The sequence below is a fragment of the Mobula birostris genome, chromosome 10 (genome assembly GCF_030028105.1).
Source record: "Mobula birostris isolate sMobBir1 chromosome 10, sMobBir1.hap1, whole genome shotgun sequence".
Taxonomy (NCBI): Eukaryota; Metazoa; Chordata; class Chondrichthyes; order Myliobatiformes; family Myliobatidae; genus Mobula; species Mobula birostris.
Genome location: NC_092379.1, coordinates 100991235 through 101009008, shown reverse-complemented (window position 1 = coordinate 101009008; position 17774 = coordinate 100991235). Strand labels below are relative to the sequence as shown.

The following is a 17774-nucleotide window of genomic DNA, read 5'->3' as shown; positions in this document are numbered from 1 at the left end:
CGCTGTGATGAGAGGTTCAGCAGTGTCACAGCCTCAGGGAAGAAGCTCTTCCTCTGCCTGCTGGTGCGGGAGCAGAGGCTCCTGTAGCGCCTACCGGATGGGAGGAGAGTAAAAAGTCCATGGTTAGGGTGAGATGCATCCCTAATAATGCTTTTCGCCCTGCCCAGGCAGCATTTATGGTAGATGTTCTCAATGGTGGGCAATTGGGTGCTAATAATCCACTGGGCAGTTTTCACCACACGCTGGAGTGCTTTGCGGTCCGATACGGGACAATTGCCGTACCACACTGAGATGCAGTTGATGAGTATGCTGTCAGTGATACAGCGGTAAAAGTCCGTCAGTATCCTGGGACAGAGGTGAGCTTTCTTCAAGCTCCGCAGGAAATAAAGGTGCTGTTGCGCCCTTTTGATCAGGATAGAGGAGCTCAGGGACCAGGTGAGATCCTCGGAAATGTGGACACCAAGGAATTTGAAGCTTGATATACGCTCCACTACAGTTCCGTTGATGTAGATGGGGCCGTGAGTGTGACTCCTGGCATGCCTGAAGTCTATGATGGTCTCCTTGGTCTTCTGGATGTTAAGGGCCAGATTGTTGTCAGCATACCGCGCAGCCTGGTGCTGGACCTCGTCCCTGTAGGCTGTCTCGTCATCCCCTCTGATCAGACCAACCACTGTGGTGTCGTCTGCGAACTTGATTATGGAGTTAGAACCATGTACAGGAACGCAGTCATAGGTGAAGAGGGAGTACAGAAGAGGGCTCAGCACACAGCCTTGAGGCACGCCGATGTTCAGGGTGAGAGTGGAGGAGGAGAGGTTGTCTAACTTAACTGATTGGGGTCCATTAGTCAGAAAGTCCAAGGTCCAATTGCAGAGTGATATGCTGATACCAAGCTGGCAAAGTTTGGTGATCAGCTTGGAGGGGATCACAGTATTGAATGCCGAACTAAAGTCAATGAACAGCATTCTGACGTAAGAGTTGGGGCTGTCCAGGTGGGTCAGGGCAGAGTGAAGTGCCATGGAGATGGCGTCCTCTGTTGACCTGTTGGTACGATAGGCAAATTGATGGGGGTCCAGGGTAGAGGGCAGACAGGATTTCAGATGTGATAGAACCAGTCTTTCAAAACACTTTCCAATGATGGGGGTGAGTGCAACTGGACGGAAGTCATTCAGGCCCGTGGCAGTGGAATGCTTCAGCACTGGCACGATGGTGACGACCTTGAAGCTTGTGGGGACAACTGCTGGGCCAGGGACAGATTAAAAATGTCCGTGAAGACCCTGGCCAACTGCCTTGCACAGACTCTGAGCTCACGGCCAGCTATTCCATCTGGACCAGCTGCCTTCTGTACATTCACCCTGCTCAGGGTGGCGTAAACATCGGAGGTGGAAAGAGAGAGAGGCAGTTCACCAGGTGGGAGATCAGCTTTGAGCGTGGCCTCCTTGTTCTCTCAGTCAAAGCGAGCATAGAAGTAATTGAGCTCATGAGGGAGGGAAGTAGAGCAATTTTCATTGTCTTTTAAGCATTTGCACAGTTTTCTGCATTGTAAGGTAAAGTCAGTGTCAGAAGTGGTCAGCTCAGCTCATGGTGGGTAAATCTGTGTGTAAGTGCATTACTATTAGAATTCTAACCATAACTTATACATTTTCATGGACACTTAGTTCATTCTTAATATTCCAATTCCAATTTGTGGTATTGTTCTAAATATAATTTAAAAAAATAACCATCTGATTTATTTTAAGTGGTTCAATTTATTGTGTATTTGATTCAAGTATGCACGATGTTGTTGATCGTGTAAAATCTTAACAAGCTACTTAGTTGAACAAAAAGCTATGAAAAATATTGTATATACCTTTTAACTGGTACTTAACTGTTCTTTCCAGCAAGATTCAGGTTTTTTGGTTGATAAGGTTACAGCATCCATGTGCAAAATATTTGGTGTCAGATGTTCAAATTGGAAATCTTTCCCATAAATTGGTCAGTTGACCATCTTATTCAGTCATATTTACCAGCCAATTTCCTGAATTCTGCACAATGTGACATGTTTGAACAATGAAGATAATTCATTCAAGGTAGGTACACAATTATGCAGTGCGGTTGTAAAGACCATGGTGATTTTAAATGTGATTATTAGTTTCAGGAACACAAAGCAATGGAAACCACCTTCTGAACCCAAATAGCAACGTTTTCCTAGCCACTTGTGAATATGAATTGGTCTAGTAAGCACCACCACAGAGGATGCACCAACAGTGTTAAACAACTTGATGCTTGAGCACAATGCCTAGCAGATATGTTCTGTCCCATTTTACAGGGTATTCATTGAAAATTACAGTGTTCCATACACATTAAGACCTAGGACGTAGGAGCAAAATTAGGTTATTCGGCCCATTGAATCTGCTCCACCATTCCATCATGGCTGATTTATTAACCCTCTCTTCAATCTCTGCTTTAAATATACCCAATGAGTTGGCCTACACTGCTGTCTGTAGCAATGAATGCCACAGATTCATCACACTCTGGCTAAAGAAATTTTTCCTCACCTCTATTCTAAATGGATATCCCTCAATTCTGAGGCTGTGCCCTCTGGTCCTAGACTCCCATGCTATAGCAAACATCCTCTCCATATTCGCTCTATCTAGGCCTTTGAATATTCGATAAGTTTCAATGAGAACCTCCTCCCCCCTCTCCACCACCTCCTGCCCAATTCTTCTGAACTCCACCGAGTACAGGCCCAGAGCCATCAAATGCTCCTCATATGTAAATAATTTCATTCCTGGGATCATTCCCGTGAATCTCCTCTGAACCCTCTTCAATATTAGCATATCTTAGATAAGGGGCCCAAAACTGTCCATGATATTCCGAGTGCAGCCTGACCAATGCCTTGTAAAGCTTCAACTTTACTTCCTTTCTTTTGTATTCTAGCCCTTGCGAAATGAATGCTAACATTGCATTTGCCTTTCTTGCCACTAACTCAAACTGCAAGTTAACATTTAGGGAATCCTGCACAAGGACTCCCAGGCCCCTTCACACCTCTGATTTTTGCATTTTCTCCCCATTTAGAAAATAGTCCTTGCATTTATTCTGTCTGCTAAAGTGCATGAGCAGGCACTTCCTTATACTATATTCTACCTGCCACTTCTTTGCCCATTTCCCCAATCTATCTAAGTCCTGCAGACATTCTGCTTCCTCAACACTACCTGCCGCTCCATCTGTCTTCATATCATCCGCAAACCTGACCACAAAGCCATAAAATCCTTCATCTAGATCAATGACGTATAACATGAAAAGAAGTGATCCCAACACCGACCCCGGCGGCACACCTCTGATCACCAGCAGCCAACCAGAGGGAGAAGGCCCCCTTTATTCCCACTCTTTGCCTCCTGCCACTTAGCCAATCTTCTACCCATCCTAGTAGCTTTCATTTAATACTATCGACTCTTGTTTAGCAGCCTCATATGTGGCACCTTGTCGAAAGCCTTCTGAAAATCCAAATAAATAACATTTACTGACTCTCCTTTGTCTACCCAGACTGTTATTTCCTCAAATAATTCCAACAGGTTTGTTAGGCAAGCTTTCCCCTTTAGAAATCCATGCTGACTTTGATCTATTTTATCATGTTCCTTCAAGTACCTGAAACCACAGCCTTAATAATAGACTCCAGCATCCTTCCAACCACTGAAGTCAGGCTAACTCCCTCCTTAAAGAGCAGAATGGCATTTGCAAGCACAGACAGAGGTTTGAAATAAGTAATAAGGCTTCTAGTAAGTTGTTTTTTCTCTGTTAGTACATAACTAATGCGCTGAGAATGAGACTGGAGGTAGTGGTATGTTCTTTGTGTTAGATAGGTCCAGCACCAACCTGATTTTCCCAATCAACCTGCATATTGACCCCCCCCCCCCATGATTATTGCAACATTGCTGTTTTTACATGCCTTTTCCTTCTCCCATTGTAATTTGTAGCCCACATCCTGGCTACTGTTTGGAAGTCTGTATGTAACTCTCATCAAGGTCTTTTTATCCTTGTAGTTTCTTAACTCTACCCACAAGGATTCCACATCTTCCAAACCGCTGTCACCTCTTTCTGAGAATTTGATTTCATTTTTTACCAACAAATCCACCTCACCCCCTCTGCCTGCCTGCCTGTTCCTTTTGATACAATGTGTATCTTTCAATGTTAAGCTCTCAACGATGATCTTTCAAATAATGAGGAGAAATCTCACCATAGCAGCTGTAGAAATCAAATTTAATTAGTTATCTCAAATTTAGTTAAACAACAGTTCATCTAAACAGTGATAATAACTAAATCTCCTGGATTGTTGGAAATTGTCACCTGGCTGACTAACTTAAAAAAAAATCCAAACACGAGGAAATCTGCAGATGCTGGAATTTCAAGCAACACACATAAAAGTTACTGGTGAACACAGCAGGCCAGGCAGCATCTCTAGGAAGAGGTACAGTCGATGTTTCGGGCCAAGACCCTGCGTCAGGACTAATTGAAAGAAGAGCTAATAAGCGTCGACTGTACCTCTTCCTAGAGATTCTGCCTGGCCTGCTGCGTTCACCAGCAACTTTTATGTGTGTTGCTTAAAAAAATCACTACTTTTGCCTGGCCTAGCTTATGTAATTGACTTTGAGGTGGTCTAAAAAGCCATTTAATTGTACTATTAATGTTACAACCAAGCAGAGAAAAAAATAGCCCAGTCAGAGCATCTGACATTGTTCTGGACACAGAATTCAGACTTAGCAAAGTCTCTCCTAACCTCGCTGGCCTTTGTAAGGTCATGTATCATGAACATCAAATACAAAATTAAGAGGGCTACCTTTAGACTAGTCAAGAATACCCTGACATAGTCAAACAATCATATCTTGCAGACATTTCCTCTGCAAGATATGATTGTTCCTCTGTACTCTGGCTGTGCAAACCAGCAATAATGGTTGTACTGTCCCTTACAGGCAGGAGGGAGTAGCTTGTGTCATCCTATAACCCCCACTTTGGATACTCTGACCACTTAGTTGTTTTGCTAATTCCTGCATACAGACCTCTGATCAAACCAGTTAGACAAATTTGGCCAGAAGGTCCAACCTCAGCATTGTGGGACTGTTTTGAAAACACGGACTGGAAAACGTTCAGCGAGGTGGCTACCTTTTCTTATCCAAACATACCTTTGCTCATTGCGGCCAAAAAGTTCTATTTTAACTTCATCAGTCCACAGGACTTGTTTCCAAACTGCATCCCTTGTCCATTCGTCCCCCGCATCCCTCCCCACTGATCTCCCTCCTGGCACTTATCCTTGTGAGTGGAACAAGTGCTATACATGCCCTTACACTTCCTCCCTTACCACCATTCAGGGCCCCAGACAGTCCTTCCAGGTGAAGCGACACTTCACCTGTGAGTCGGCTGGGGTGATATACTGCGTCAGGTGCTCCCAATGTGGCCTTCTATATATTGGCGAGACCCGACGCAGACTGGGAGATCGTTTTGCTGAAGACCTATACTCTGTCTGCCAGAGAAAGCAGGATCTCCCAGTGGCCACACATTTTAATTCCACATTCCATTCCCATTCTGACATGTCTATCCACGGCCTCCTGTACTGTAAAGATGAAGCCACACTCAAGTTGGAGGAACAACACCTTATATTCCGTCTGGGTAGCCTCCAACCTGATGGCATGAACATTGACTTCTCTAACTTCCGCTAATGCCCCACCTCCCCCTTGTACCCCATCCGTTATTTATATACACACATTCTTTCTCTCTCTCTCTCTCTCTCTCTCTCTCTCTCTTTTCTCCCTCTGTCCCTCTGACTATACTCCTTGCCCTTCCTCTGGGCTTTTCCCCCCCCAATCACCTGTCCAGCTCTTGGCTCCATCACTCCCCCTCCTGTCTTCTCCTATCATTTTGGATCTCCCCCTCCCCCTCCCACTTTTAAATCTCTTACTCGCTCTTTCTTCAATTAGTCCTGACGAAGGGTCTCAGCCTGAAACGTCGACTGTACCTCTTCCTATAGATGCTGCCTGGCCTGCTGCATTCACCAGCAACTTTGATGTGTGAGGCTTGTTTAGATGTTCCTTTGAACTTTTTGGCCGCAATAAGCAAAGGTATGTTTGGGAAAAAAAAGGGTGCAGAATTTCATGAAAAGAACCCATCTCCAACTGTTAAACACAGGGGTGGATTGATCATGCTTTGGGCTTGTGTTGCTGCCAGTGGCACAGGGAACATTTACTGGTAGAGGGAAGAATGAATTCAATTAAATACCAGCAAATTCTGGAAGCAAGCATCACACCATCTGTGAAAAAAAGCTGAAGATGAAAAGAGGATGGCTTCTCAACAGGATAATGATCCTAAACACACCTCAAAATCCACAATGGACTACCTCAAGAGGCGCAAGCTGAAGGTTTTGCCATGGCCCTCACGGTCCCCCGACCTAAACATCATCGAGAATCTGTGGATAGACCTCAAAAGAGCAGTGCATGCAGAACGAGAAGCCTTTTGCAAGGAAGAATGGGCAAAAATCCCCCAAACAAGAATTGAAAAACTCTTAGCTGGCTACAAAAAGCATTTGCAAGCTGTGATACTTGTCAAAGGGGATGTTACTAAGTACTGCCATGCAGGGTGCCCAAACTTTTGCTTAGGGCCCTTTTCCTTTTTTGTTATTTTGAAACTGTAAAAGATGGAAATAAAAAAAGTTTTCTTGCTTAAAATATTAAGGAAATGTGTCATCTTTAACTTTATGCCTTTTGGAAATCAGTTCATCTTTTACTCACTTCGCTATTCACAGTAACAGAAATTTTGACCAGGAGTGCCCAAACGTTTGCATGTCACTGTACCTGGTCAGTTGCCAGTACTGTGCAGCTCTGTTAACAGAGGTTCTAACAGACATCTTTAACATTTCTCTGGAACAGTTCACTGTCCCCGCAGGCTTCAAGGTAACCACCATTATCGCGGTGCCCAAGAGGGTGACAGGACCAGCCTTAATGACTGCTGTTTAATGACACTGATCTCAACAAAAATGAAGTGCTTCGAGTGGCTGGTTATGGGCCACATTAAATCTCATCTTCCTGCTTATTGTTTAAATTGGTTTACTGATGATAATGTCCTCCACTCCGTCCATCCTGGAAGATGGTGCCTCATGTGCCAGGATGCTGTTTATCGACTTCAGCTCGGCATTTAATATGATCATCTTTCAGAAGTTTTTGGGTAAGCTGTCCTCAGTGGGCCTCAGCACCTCTCTGTAATTGGATCTTAGACTTCTTGACAGAAAAGCCACAGTCAATCTGTGTTATCACACTGAGCACTGGTGTCTTCACTCCCTGTGGAGACTCAGGCAAGCAAGGTTTCCCTCATCCTGTGTCCATTTAACCAACTTTTACAGGGCACAAATGCCTGCATCACTCTCTGGCATGGGAATTGCAAAGCATCTGTCCACAAGATCTTACAAAGGATTGTGAGGACTGCTGAGAGGATCATCAGAGTCTCTTTCCACCCATCTGAGATACTTAAGTACATAGTGCTTCTAGCATTGTCAATGATTCCTCCCATCTGTCTAACAACCTCTGACCCCCACCATCAGACTGGAGGTACAGTATGCAGCATTAGGACAAGGACTGTTAGGATGGAAAATAGCTTCTTCCCCCAGCCGAGAGACTACTGAACTCCCTGCCACCACCCAGGTCTCACGACGTATGAAGTACCGGTATTGTACTGTTTACTTTTTAATGTGTGACATTAATTTATGTGTGTTATTTTGATTTCCAGCATCTGCAAACTTGCTCATGTTCATATGTTACTTTATGTGTTGTATGTGAGTTGTACCTAGTGTTGTGCACCTTGGTCCAGAGGAACGTTGTTTAGCAGTTCACATGCATACTGTTGAACTGACATTAAATTTGAATTTGGTCCTCCATATTGAACAGCATAAGTAAGAAGCAAGGGAGCTGAATGTATTGTGTTTGAGATTCTTCAAACTTCATCAGCAGAAGTGGGAAACACCAGCATTGATATAGACAGTTGTGGTTGCAACAGGTCGTGAGGTAACCAATACAAGATATAAACCTACTTACCTTTTCCTCACCAATCTGCTTCTGGCAGCTGTATTGGGAGAAATGACCATCAAACATTTTGTGAAGTCAAAATCCATCTTCTCACTGCACACATACTCCATCACCGTGCTTGAAACTACAGACTTGTTGAGTATTTGGCAGATCAGAATTGGACACGTAACCTTTAGCAGGAGTGAACTCCAGCACAATCTGTGACCTCATATCCTTCGCATTACCAGTTCTGTCCAATCATGGAATCAACCTTAGTTCAATGAAGAATATAAAAGAAGCAGCACCAGCTGTTCTAAACATTATGTGATGTCAGCCGAATGAATCTACAGTGCAGAACTGTGCATATGCTAACCAGCAAAAATAGAATGCAATCAAAAGAGTTAAACAACTACAAAATTAATAGGTCAGATCAAAGTTCTCTAGTTGCGTCACATCTAGTCTGGAATGTTGATGGACAGTGTAACACATAACAGAAGAAGGATGCTTCAAGAACAGGGGATGGGCCCAGCATATGAGTACAAGATACAAGGCTGAAATGTGATCAGCCAGAAGTACAAAATAGCTGATCCTTGGCTTCCTCCTGAGATACTACAGTAGAAATTTTGATTCTCTCCATATGACATGGAAAAATAGCTGAGAACATTGTACACAATGTCTTAACTAGTATACAAGGCCTGACCTTTAGAATTAGCTATATCACATCTCTGTACATCCTTCTATGTTAATATCTGGCAATTGTCCAACAGTATGGAAAATTGCCATTTGTGTGCTCTTCACAAAAAACAAGCACAATGAAAGCAACTAATCTAGCTACTGTCTTCATTCTCCTCTCAACCATAAGCAAAGGAAGGGAAGCTATCATCTAACAGTGCTACCAGTTGGCACTAGTTCACTAATAACCTCCCCAGCAATGCAACGTTTGGGTGCAATTGGGAGTGCTGAGCTCAGGCCTCATTGCTGCTTTGGTCCAAACATAGACTGTGGAACTGAATTCCAGAGGTGAGTTGAAAATGACTGAAAGCAGCATTTCATTGAAAATGGCATCAAGGACCCCTGTAGAACAGAAATTAATGGACATTATAGAGAAGGGACTCCATTATTTGGAGATCAGTCATTCTAGCCCTAGAAATCATTGCAGAAGTTTCTCAAGGGTGTGGCTTTAGATCAATAATCTTATTTTCATCATAAGGTGAGAGGTAGTGTTTGGACAATGTTCAATTCTATTTGCAGCTAAGCAAACCAAGACTACTTTCAAACAAGAATCAGTCCTTGTCCACACACGGCAAACCAGGACTACTTTCAGACAAGAATCAATCCGTACCTACACATCGCAAAGTGAGACTACTTTTAGACCAGAATCAGTCCATACCTACACACACCAAACCGAGACTACTTTCAGACATGAGCTGATACGTAGGAGTAACATGCAAGCCAAAAAAAGCTGCTGAACATTAACCATCTGCAGCAAATGAGAGTGTAACTTTGTACACTGGAAGTTCAAATAGCATTACCTTCACCTCGACTCCGCTATCAACATCCTTTTGGACAGAAACTCAGATGGACTGCTGACAGATTTTCAGCATCTGCAGGTTTTTGACTTTTATTTTCAGTGACATAAGTACCACAGCTACAAGCGCAGGTTAGAGTCTGATTTGCCTCCTGATATACTAAAACCTTCTGACATCTACAAAGTCATAGTTCAGGAACATAATGACATTCTCTGCATTTGTGTGATTGAGCACAACATCAGTAAAACTCAAGAAGTTCAGCACTCTCCAGTACAAATCTTGAAGGTATCCACTAGCTACCCAAAGTGTTCATTCCCTATACCACTGGCATCCAGTTCCTACACTATGCATCACCAACAAAATGCGTGGGAGTTACTAGGCCGTTGGCTATTCTGGCAGATTGTTCCATCTGTACAACCTCTACCACTAGGAATAGCAAGGACAGCGAACACATTGGAACATATCTACCTGCAGGGCCACCATCAAGTCGCACATCATCTTGACTTGATTATGTAACTAGATCTTCAATGTCACATATTCTAATTTCTGAAATTCTGGCTGTAGCATTATGGCAGTATATTCACAAGAAGGTGTACCACAGTTCAAAGAGGCTTACTACCACCTTCCAAAGTGCACTTTGGGAGAGGAAATACACGCTGGTCTTGACAGTGAATAAAGCTATAATATAGATTTTTCCTATAGCATCTATTTGCATTGTTTCCTTAAACATCCTCCTTTTTCCTTATCCATTGCAACTCTTGCCTAGATATTGACAATAGACAATAGGTGCAGAAGTAGGCCATTCAGCCCTTCGAGCCAGCACCACCATTCACTGTGATCATGGCTGATCATCCACAATCAGTACCCTTTTCCTGCCTTCTCCCTATATCCCTTCACTCCGCTATCTTTAAGAGCTCTATCTAACTCTTTTTTGAAAGAATCCAGAGAATTGGCCTCCATTGCCTTCTGAGGCAGAGCATTCCACAGAGCCACAACCCTCTGTGTGAAAAAGTTTTTCCTCAATTCCGTTCTCAATTGTCTACCCCTTATTCTTAAACTCTGGCCTCTGGTTCTGGACTCCTCCAACATCGGGAACATGTTTCCTGCCTCTAGCGTGTCCAATCCCTTAATAATCTGATACGTTTCAGTCAGAAGTATTGGAATTCAAGCTTTTTGGTGCACTAAATAAGGGCTGTGTACAACATTGATCCAAATCAGAAGAAAATAATAACCAAATTGAGACATCCTTGTTTTAAAATATTGTTATCAAAGTTTGCTTCCCTTAAGAGCTATGAAACCTGAATTGCATGCTTCTCAGATACCAACTGCTTTCTTAGTGGTATTGTGGTGTTCACTTGCTAATCCACTGGAAATGGGTTATTGCTTTTAAATTGTTTGCTTTCATGCAACTGAGAGATGAGACAGAACAAATAATGGTGTGGGTTGGGGGGGCGGGGTTTGTGAAGATGTGGAAAAGTAGAGATAGTGGCAGATAATAGTATATGGCTCTGCCCCTGCCCCCCCGCCCTTTCCAGATTATATGGGACAGGTTCAACCTCTGGTCATAGGTGGCTCCAAATGCCCATGATAAGACCTTTGATTTGGCTTCTACTAATTGCAGTTAAGAGTTCACTGTTGAATTGATCTTTACAGAAGGCAGCTTAAATTTTCATGGATTTTTTTTACATATAAAGATAATGTTCCAGCACAGAACACCAAATTATGCATTGTTGTACTCAATTTTTTACTTCAACTTATTTCTGATAGTGATAGGATGTACCTTTTTGATCCATTTACAGGCCTTAAGTAAGTAACCTGAGCTGCACTTATTAAAGATGTCCTCATGTGCTGGAAATAATACAGGGAAGTCAAACATGTGTTAGGGTGAATCAGAAAATGAAATGTTCAGTCCAATTTCTCATTAGTCAAGACTTCAATAGGAAATGAGGGCAAGTATTTCAGAACAGATGCAAAGTGATTATTATGTTTAATTTATGCATAAAAACATGCAAAAATTGGTCCAATTTCTAGGCAACTGCATCCAATTTCTTTTTTGGCTTGTTGTCAGATTATATCTGAGTATGCTGCTTCTACCTTGGGATATTTCGTACATTAGCGAAATTAAAATTATTCTAAATGTTGTTAAATTTCAAATAAATATAGATCTAAAATATTTATTTAATAAATGAGGTCATTGAAAAAACTTAACACCTTCAGAATTCTCACATAACTTTCTTACTGCTTTGTTCCTGAAGTGTAGAGCTTCATGCCTCATAAAAGCACATGGCTGTTAATGAGAATGGAATAATTTATTTTATGTTTTCAGAAATGGTTATAATAATTGTTAGTAATTATGCTCAGCCTTTGAGAATTGCACAGTAATCTTTGGATTAAAAATATTACAAAACAGAAGTATGGAAGGAAACTTAACTGAAAATCAGCAAATACTGAGCATTTTTCAATTAATCAGTGGAATTTTAAATAATGCTGTAATAATCCTCAAATGCTGTGAGATTTCTCTTGCTGTATTTTCTTCCGTTAATTTCTGCTTATGTCCTTACATTTATGCTTGTGATTTTAATGATGTACCTTGTATTTCTGTCTTTCTCCTTGAATTAGTGTGAATTTTGCTGTCAATTTGTTTTCTTGTATTCTGTTTCCTTTTTTCATATCTGTAGCATTGTTTTCTAAATTCTTTATGAATTCTTCTGTTACTTGTTAAACCCTAGCATTTTGAATTTACAGGCAAGATTAGAGAGGTGTTTTGTCTCCTGCCCCTTTCCTCCCGTTTGGAGTTCTCAGTCCAGTTATCGCTCAGGATGCTTTGCCACTTAAAAGGTCTGCTTTCAGTTCTGAACCTTAAGTCCTCACTCCACACTGTGAATAGCTGTGTGGGGACGATGGTGATGTTAACCTCTTCCGAATGATCTTATCATTCCTCCTTTAGTCTACTCCCTCTAACCATTGACCACCCCTGTCTATGCTACTGCTGCCTTGCATGTTTAGAGAGAACCTTTCCTCTGTTGGAGATTCCTAACCACTGTGGCATGCTTTAAAATTAAAATTGCATTAAGAATGTTAACTCATTTTTACCAGTAAGCTTCCTTACTGACTCCCATGTTGCTAAGATACGAATGAACAATGAGAAAAATTGTGAAACGTGTTATGTTCATTCTGTGACTGAGAAGCTTCTGGTGTTTGCTGCTTGCTTATAGATCTATAAAAAATTCTTTTACAAAGGCAATGTACAAGTGGATTGCAACTTGCTTTTGGTTATTTAGGTCCTAAATGAACCCTATGAGATTGTGCACGCTGATTCTGTTTTGGATAATGATTTGAAATAGATCCAAATAACATATACTGTGATAAAATTACAATATTAATTAAAGCAGATTGAAGAATTGTAATTGTAATTGGTTTATTATTGTAACATATACCACGATACAATGGAAAAACTTAGTTTTGCCTGGCCATCCATGCAGATAATTTCAAAACATAAGTACATTGAAGTAGTGCAAGGGAAAATTATCAGGATGCAGATAATAATGTTGCATTTACATTTCCAGAGGAAGTCCAGTGTAGGTAGACATTGAGGTAGACTGTAGGGTCATGAATTCATCTTTAACCTACAAGAGTTTGATAATAGCTGGATGGAAGCCGCCCTTGACCTTGATGGTGTGTGTTTCTATGCTTTTGTATCTCCTGACTAATGGAAGGGGAGAAAAGAGAGACTGACCAGAGTGAAAAGAGTCTTTGATTTCGCTGGCTGCTTTCCCGAGGCTGTGAAAAGTATAGACTGCATTTTGTTACCCCTAAAGTACTAAACGCAATTCTCCAGCTAGTACTTGTGTCACAGCATTGATTGGTACTCTGTAGAGAGTTATCTGATCTATGCCTAGGAAAGGTTGAGGGTATCTGTGAAAGGAGAAATATCCTTGCCATCATCATATTGTGACATCCCATAGAAAAGTGTACTGGATTGGGCTGAATTCTTGAACATCTTGTTACATTCTTTATTCACATGTGAAAATGTTTGAGGACCTAACTACTCTGACAAAGAGATAAGACCTTATTAAAAACATAAGAAATAGGAGCAGAAGTTAGCAATCTGATGCATCGAGGCCACTCTGCTAATTTGTTAAGGTAATGGCTGATCTGGCCATAGATACAGCTTTTCCTACCTACCTTTTTCCCCAGAACCCTTAATTCCCATGCTATGCAAAAATCTGTCTGTGTCTTAAACATATTTAATGAGGTAGCCTCTACTGCTTTTCTGGGCAAAGAATTCCATAGATTCACTATTCTCTGGGAAAAGCAGAGAATCCCATCTCTGTCCTAAATCTTTTTTCCTGATTTGTTATCTCACCTACCAGTGGAAACAACTACAGTGTCCTCCCTTTCATAAGATCCCCTTCCATTCTTTTGAATTACAGTGAATACAGTCCCAGGCCACTTATTCTCTCTGCATAGGCTACCCGCTCCCCCCCCCACCACCACCACCATCTCTGAAATTAACCTGGTGTATCTCCTCTGAGCTGCTTCCAAAGCCATTATATCTTCTGTTTTTCCTTCCAAATTGGATGATCTTGCATTTACCTGTGTTATACTGTATCTGCTAGACCCCATACCCACTCACTTCACCTAATTATATCTAATTTAATTACATATAATTGAAATTATACTTCCCTTAATGTGCATCATCAATATCGTTTAAACCTCCAATTTGGGTCAATCCAAATACAAGTGTTGGACTAAATTACAATGAATGCAATGATTTAACATGCTTGATGAAAAATACTTTCCAGCTTTACAGTAACTAGATTTTCAGAATAGGAGTTGTTTGACTCTGTAAAGGTTGGTGATGAGCCATTTTGTTTTCAAGACATTTTAAGTGCTGCCCATAAAGAAATGCAGAGGAGTTGTGATGTATTTTAAGGACTAGTGATGGAATTACAAACTAGAATATGAAAACTCTGTTCGGAAGCACCTCCCTCTCCTTGTGCCCTCTCCTGTCCATACCTCCTCTCTTCTTTCTAATCATGATGATCTTTATTCAGAACAAACTAGTTAAATTTTCAGACTAATCTGCAAGAATGAAGTATGGTGATTTTGCCTAACCCACACTTTTTGTGACTAATAAAGAATGAGATAGAACAAGATGTAAAACCAAACTTTATTCTTGTCAGACTTCCAGTTATATTATTGCAACACCATTGACATCTTTGCTTTTGAACATGTTAGTTCAAACTAGGAAGATTTCTAGTGAACTAAAATTAACCCAAGCATTGTGGGTTGGTTATACTGAAGCCACATTGCTTATTGAAGTTACCACTGAGTTGAAATCTCATAGTCATTGCCTTTGATTAACATTTGTAGTATTAGTGTGTGAGGGTAATTTTGTGATTGAATGAGTGCTTGTTCTCTTCTCCAACAACATCTTAACGCCTCAGTTAAGTGCTGTGGTTCATCACAGGTAGGTGTAATGCATGAACTCTGTATTTCTTCATATATTATTTTCAAATATGCTGTAGATTTAGAAACGTATGAAGGGAATTAGTTGATTGTTATTATATATTGCAAAACGTTACATCACAAAGTTTAAAAACTGAAATACAGCAAACTTCTATTACAAGGGGTAATTATTGTAACAAAACTTCCTTTTAGTGTTACATTCAGAGAAATATTACCTCAAGCTTGCAATAATTTGTATTGATAATACTGAATGAATAAATGTGGAGTTTAATTTCTTTAATGCTATCATGTATTTCTTCTATTGCACCTTTTAACTATTGTTAACTTATTTAGAGATTAACAACTGCTTAAATTTGCCACGCATAGGAATGTTACATGTAATGCATTCATCATCATCATCATTACCCTTATGTGCCATGTTGTGTGACTTGGGCATTCATGGTCTTTCAACTGTCTTTAATATGAGAAGTTCTAATAAATTCTTCAAAACCTTTGCCTGTCCATCCCTTAATGTAACTTATGAATCTTATGCGACTTTTGACTGTGACTTTTTCTTCCATCGGTCTTTCCCGTCACTGCGAGATGTTCGAGCTTCTCTTTCCTTAATACATGTCCCAGAGATTCCAGCCGTTTCCTGATTGTTGATATCTGCTGTCTTCTTAGTTTGGCTTTTTACAACATCACCTCATTTGTTACTCTGTCCTTCCATGATATTTTTATCATTCTTCTCAAAAACTACAATTCTGCAGCTTTAAGTCTTCTTTCATCTTGCTTTGATGTTGTCCAACATTCACTTCTAGCACTGCAACATTGAGTTTCATACCCATAGAAATTATGTTATTCATTAGACTAACATACAGTTAAACTAGATCGTTTCAAATGATCCTCTGTGGCATTGGTAGAATATCTGCACAATGTGCATGAAATAACAGATTTTAGAATGATTTTATATCTTTTTAATTTGGATAACAGGAACATTAATTTAGCTTGCTTCTTTGTATGTTGTACTCCAGCATTCCCTAGAAAATCAAATTTAATGAAAACATTTTTAAAAAGTTTTAACCACCATTTTAACATTTTAACCACTTTGGTTCTTAAAAGGTTACAATTTCAAGTTTCCAGTCTTACTTTATATAGCTCAGGTGGGTAAATGAAATAGAGCAGCCCCATAGAAAACTGGAAGATCCCAGGTTCAATTAGTACTTAGTGCATGTGGAGATTGGTATATTTGGTTCCAAGGGGTAAAAAGTGATTTTCCGCCTTAGACAGAGATCAACATATATTTGGATACTATAGGAATCAAGGGATACAGACTTAGGACAAGGAAGCTGAAAGATTAACTATTACCTGAATAGCTTAACAGTAACAAGGAGCCAGACTTTGTTTCTGTTTTCTGTGTTCTTTTTACATTTTGCCAGAAAGTGCATGCTTGATCACGTGGGCATAAAAGTACAGTCAACAGTGATCATTCTATTTTCAGTTAACCTTAAGATAATTACTGGCTATGTGTACACATCAAGTATGGCTGCTTGTGAAGCAAGTTGAGGGAATGAGTAGCCTACACCTGCTCTTGATTGTTACTATATTTTGGCGAGTTGGGATGTACACTTGGGATGACTTGCACAAGAGTCAGTGCCAGAAAAATTCCTCTTGTCAACAGGAAAGTGTACCTTCCCAATTCCCATTACATTACATGTTTGCATTTATTTTAAGACTTGGAACCTAGACTTGTCACATCTGGAGAAAATGGGCAATCTCTTTACTTTAAATTTGGAGAGTCAAATACTCATATCAATCAAATGCTGTCTTAGAAAGGCTACTTTGCCAAGTTTTCAGACTTCTGATGGCAGTGAAATTGGAACCCACTAAATTAAGTATCAAAATATTGCAGAAGCTGATAATCTAAAATTAATTAAACAGAAAATGCTGAGGGCACCCAGCAGGTAGTTTGAGTGCCTCTGTGCAGGCGAAAAAAAAATTAGTTTTCTTGTTTGATGATTTCAGTTCTGATGCAAGGTCTATTTTCATTAACTTTGAATGGTTCTTCTTTCAGCAGTTGCTAACTGATCTACTGCATATTCCCAGAACTTTTTGCTTTGTCTCCTAAACCAAAAGTTCTATAAGGCCTGTGGGCATATTTGAGTTCAATAGTATTTATCTTACATGAGTATTACGTAGGAAAGAAGAACTGTGATTATAAGATCTGTAGTTCATATATTTAGAGGAAAATTGTAAATGTAGTTTGAGCTTGCGACAATTCTAAAAATAAATTTGATTTTTAATATAATAGGAATATCAATTCAAACAATTAGTTTCCCTGAAAATCACATTATGTTTGGATCTTCTGCTTTAGTGTAGCAGGTGTCCCTATTAAATACTGCACCATTTATGTAGCTTTATAAGCTTATTTTTTCTACTGAGATTCTGAAATAATATTTTGCCCTGCTTTCTATTTTTTTTTATGTTACCTGAGCAGCAATCTGAGCTGTTTTTAACAAGCCAAATAAAGGACTCCTTGGAAACAGAAGAAAGTGAGGAGGAAGAGAAAGATGAACAGGATGAAGATGGAGGCTGCAGAACACGATCTTGTTCTACCAGTCTCAGCACAGCTTCAGGATATTCAGATGGCACGAATGAAGAACGTATTGTGTCCTGCAGCCTAGTACTGAGCAGGTTCTTAACAGTTCAGTTTTGTACTTAATATATTGTAAATTCCATGACAAGATATAGCAGGATAAAAACGAAACTTTCA

General features: G+C 40.3%; 1 protein-coding gene across 3 annotated transcripts in view; it reads left to right on the top strand.

Annotated features, from left to right (window-relative positions):
* Positions 1 to 17774, top strand: part of LOC140204207 (MORC family CW-type zinc finger protein 4-like) — a 153927-nt gene that overhangs the window by 122987 nt on the left and 13166 nt on the right. For all 3 annotated transcript variants that reach the window (XM_072270716.1, XM_072270715.1, XM_072270714.1), the window contains exon 14: positions 17499 to 17695. In XM_072270716.1, coding sequence (XP_072126817.1) covers positions 17499 to 17695 — 197 coding nt within the window. The remainder of the gene's footprint in view (positions 1 to 17498; positions 17696 to 17774) is intronic.